Below are 4,732 nucleotides of genomic sequence, written 5' to 3' on the forward strand. Positions count from 1 at the left end.
CAACATCAATGATACGATAGTCAGATATACTAGGTTTCAAAACAAGTGCATCTTTTAAGTTTTCAACTTTAAGAGATGAAGCGGACAAACTTAAGTGAGTTTTCAATATTTAGTTTTAAAACACAAGTGTAGCATTAAAATTTATTGATGGCAACTCAATATCTACACTATCAGAAACACAATCAATATTAACAGATTTTATTTACACAATCAATAATAACAGATTAACATTTCCCATAAATCTTTTCCTTTTACAGTGAGTTTGTGTACGTTACTTTACTCGACAATCTTTTCCCATTTTCACTAATAAAGCTAACCTGATAAAATAACACAATAGCTGACGCAAGTTGTTGTACTTGATGTACCTTTACAAAAACAATTCATAAAGAAGCTGTTTAAGATTGTACATAATTATCATAACACTTGTGTGGGTTAAACTAGGTGATATGTATGGTGTATACAGTTAATCAAATGCGTTGCTATGGCGTTGCTAGGTATATCACTTCGAAGTAGTTCAATCAAATAGAGAATTTAAGAGAGTTATAGGTTAATATGCTACTTTTCAAACATTTTATATGATCCTACATAGGTAAAAGTAGTTAGAAATTAGGCTTTTTTTTTAATTTTGAAATTTTAAGGGGGATAGCCCCTTAAGCGTACGATTTTCATAAAGATAAACCAGATAAAAATTTTTCCATTTCTATTTTATATTTATTATCCACACCCTTATTGTCGTAGCAACGTTGAAATAATTTCTTTTGTAGGGAATATAACTTCTGAAAGTCTTAACTTATATTTTTAATACAGTAATTAAAAAGGTTTGATCGTTTAAAACTATTTTTTCAATAGGTTTTAAATCCAAAAAAATATTTATTTTAATCTTTCACTGAAGCAGATCTAAGAAGGAATTCTACGCGAAAAGAGCAAAATGAAAATCCTTTTTCTTATTGCTTTACTATGTTTCGTTGTTTTCGTAAGTTGTTTTTTTACTTAGAAAAATTGTCTAATCTTTCAAAAGATCTTAATTTTAAACATAATACAAAACTTTATATTAAACATTGAATTTATGTTTCTTGTTTTATCTTTGAAAATATTGATGATGTTAACTTAATTTGAATTTTAGAACGACGCTCGCTACTATCCTGCATACCTCTGGCCTGAAAGGTAATTACTTGATTGTTTAAAAATATAAGTATTGTAACTGGTGGCAAATAAAGCAAATTGATTATACTAATAAATTTCAAAATAAAACACTCATGGAGTGATTACATATACCTTTTGCAAATTATACTTATTTTGTATATTAGAATATAAAATTATTATTTAACAAGCTGAAACATATAATAACAGTGACCGATTTTGGAGTTTTGGGTGGGGGAGGGAGGGGGCGGAGAGAGGATGTTATTATATAAGGGATGTAAATACTTTTGTATTTGGTATCACATTTGCGTCTCCTAAAAGAAGTGGTCCTCCATTTCTAAGGTATTCTAGGACTTTCAGATTCTGATGGGGGATACATACCCCATATATATACTTTTTTATTTTATTTTATTTTGCTTTTACAACATTTAATTAACATACTTCTGATAAATCTTTATTAATTTATCAATAGTTTAAAGTTTGATGCAAATATAAATTAAAAAAAAAACATTTATCAAACTTAAACGATAATAAATTATATTGTTTACTCATTTTACTAAGCTATACATGAAAAATTAACTGAAAATAATCTAGAATTATTAAATGACCGACTGACTTTAACTACATAATACGTAAATTTATAAAGAATAAATGTATGAGATTTTTTTTTTTTTGCATATGTTTGCCTACTATTTTATTGCATAAGTTTTGCAACTGCAATATCAATTTATATTGTATACATGCACAACCTGTAATCAATGATCGCGGTTTTTTTCTTTAATCATGAACAGCCGGTTTTATTTCGGTGAGGGGGAGTGTCCTAAATAGATAAATTTAAATGGGGATTAATACAGGACCAATATCAATTGTATTTAAAGGCATTGTATATAATATATTTGTATACGGTAGTATACAAATATATTATATACAATGCCAATAAGGTAATTAATGATTGGCCTGGTCTATCTGGTTTTGTTCCATGATACTTCGTCGACCAGGTTTGCAGTTTTTAACTTTCCTTCCAAAAACTTTTGCAATATAAGAGCATATGTCTGCAAATGGTAACGGCCAGTCAATTACATAAACACTGATGTATAAACCTTTTTCAATGTTTCTCAAATTGATATAGCGTCTTATGCACATTTTTTGAGGGTGGATATTTTTGAGGGTGGATATTTTTTGAGGGTGGATATTCAATGTTGGTGTGAACATAAAATGAATTTTCAATTCTTTCAGAATATTTATACACATCAAATGTGTCTTCCATTAAATCTTCTTCACATATTTGACGAATAAGATTTAACTTGGTTTAATGATCCATTTTCACAAAATATCTAAATGACAGTTATGTGAGATAAATAAAAAATGCGCGAAAAGAAAAAATGATCGGTCTCTAAAATTGATTTTATATAACTTATAACTTAATAAGGAAAAGAAAAATAACTACTTTCAGCAACAGAAAATTCGTTTCTTCATAACCTAATTCATTAAAAAATAAAACATTTAAAAATACATATTTTACTGTTTGATTTAAAAGCTTTTGTTGAAAATACTAACTGCAACAACAAAAATTATAATACAATGGTCATATCTGTTGGCTCTCAAATAAATCGCTCTTGTGGTTTAGAAGAAACTCAAAAAATGAAACATTAAAAAATTAAGTTACAGTAGATGAGAAGATGATTCAGAATGATTCAGAATGATTCAAAAAAGAATAAGTGAAAAAACTTAACATACTTTCATGTTTTACAACTGTTGACTGCGCACGCTAAGAATAAAGTTCCGATGGGTGTCGATTCGAAACTGCCGTGGAGTAGGTGTAGGGTCAAAATTTTGTTTTCATATTTTATATTAAATTTAAGAAAATATACTTTATAATTTATATTAAAGTTATAAAATTTGGAAAAAAGAGGGAGGCAAAGGCAAGGGAGACCAGAATAGCCAATTTTAAAGAAATGTTAATATCGTCCCTTAGCTTACAACACCGCCCATGTCGAAAGTAGGCGGTTTTTACATTTTATTGCCTATCGATGGAGCTGCTCATTGCGCATCTAACCACTGGTCACATAATGTAGATTTTAGCAAATCATAGTTTAGTAGTTTTGTGACGATTCATACAGGACTTTTTATTAAAGGATTACGATGTTGTGACGAGAGGGGGAGGGGTCAAAAGCAATCGAAAATTGCGTGACGTAATTTATGGTCAACCGCATACTCAGCTTTTAAACAAAATTTGTAAAAAACTCCATATAAACGCGAATGTTAAATACAGTCGTGAAATATAAGTGTAAATTTGAACAACCACCATTTATCAATTAAAGGATGGTAAACATATATCTCATTACTGAAATTAAAAAGCATTTAAAATAAAAAACTATTAACTAAATATTTTTTTTTTATTTTCTAAAATGTTGACGATATCTCTAAAAAGGTTTGTTTGAATAATAAAAAGAAAGAAAGCGAAAACTGAAAAAGAATAAGAAGTCTTAAAACTAAGAAGCGTTAAAGCTAAGCGTTCTTTAAAAAAAAAAAAACATTTTTTTTCATAATCATTGGTTAAATCAATTTAATCAAATAACTTTAAATATTTTAAAAAATTTCTCTAGACTAAACCAAGATTCAAAATCACGTTACGAAGATGAACCATTGCCTCAACCCGCGCCACAAGAGAATAAAGACATTGTTTTTCCAAATGATACTCCCGAACAAAAATTCAAACCAGATACTTGGATAAAAGATGATGAATATTTAAATGATAAATATGTGCGTAATTTAAACCCAAGAGTTTCAATGCTAGAGGATGATGTTTTTTCAAATGATGAAACCGTGCATCAATCTAACCCTAGAGCTTGGATGGAACAAGATAATGTTTTTTCAAATGATGAAACCGTGCATCAATCTAACCCTAGAGCTTGGATGGAACAAGATAATGTTTTTTCAAATGATGAAACCGTGCATCAATCTAACCCTAGAGCTTGGATGGAACAAGATAATGTTTTTTCAAATGATGAAACCGTGCATCAATCTAACCCTAGAGCTTGGATGGAACAAGATAATGTTTTTTCAAATGATGAAACCATGCGTCAATCTAATCCAAGAGCCTGGATGGAAAGTGATGACTTTTCTAATGATGAACGTCAGCCTTTTATTCATAACGTTCCAGATAAAACAAGGTAATTAGTTGTTGCAAAAGTATAGCAATTTTATTTTTCATTTCTATTTTTATTTTCTAATAGTATTATTTTTTTTTTTCTAAATCGCGGCCAAAGCGTAGTGGTTAAAGCGCTGTACTTCTGAATCAAATGTCTCGAAGTAATATTTTTCCCAAACGTTAGGCTATTTCAAATGTGCTTTTTAATAGAAATGCAATAACTTGTTCTGATAATAAAGAATAGTACAAAAAACACAATTAACACCCCCGTCTTGTATTACTAACAGTTTAAAAATATGCTATGTGTTATAAACTGTAGTGACGTAAAGCCTTTAACTATATAACAGAAATTCTTTTCATTTTATTTTCTTTAGTCCAAATCACGATTTACAAAAATTACATGATGAATCTCCATTGTCTGAACAAAGGTTCACGGAGTAA

The 4,732-nt window shown here is 29.0% G+C and overlaps 1 protein-coding gene across 1 annotated transcript; it reads left to right on the plus strand.

The window, feature by feature from the left end:
* The first annotated feature begins 901 nt into the window (after positions 1 to 901).
* Positions 902 to 4,732, plus strand: LOC136089873 (golgin subfamily A member 6-like protein 25). Its single transcript, XM_065815966.1, has 4 exons — positions 902 to 973; positions 1,124 to 1,164; positions 3,747 to 4,313; positions 4,666 to 4,732. The coding sequence occupies exons 1-4, from the start codon at positions 929 to 931 to the stop codon at positions 4,730 to 4,732; spliced, it is 720 nt and encodes a 239-aa protein (XP_065672038.1). The 5' UTR covers positions 902 to 928.

This window comes from Hydra vulgaris, chromosome 13, assembly GCF_038396675.1.
Source record: "Hydra vulgaris chromosome 13, alternate assembly HydraT2T_AEP".
Classification (NCBI taxonomy): Eukaryota; Metazoa; Cnidaria; class Hydrozoa; order Anthoathecata; family Hydridae; genus Hydra; species Hydra vulgaris.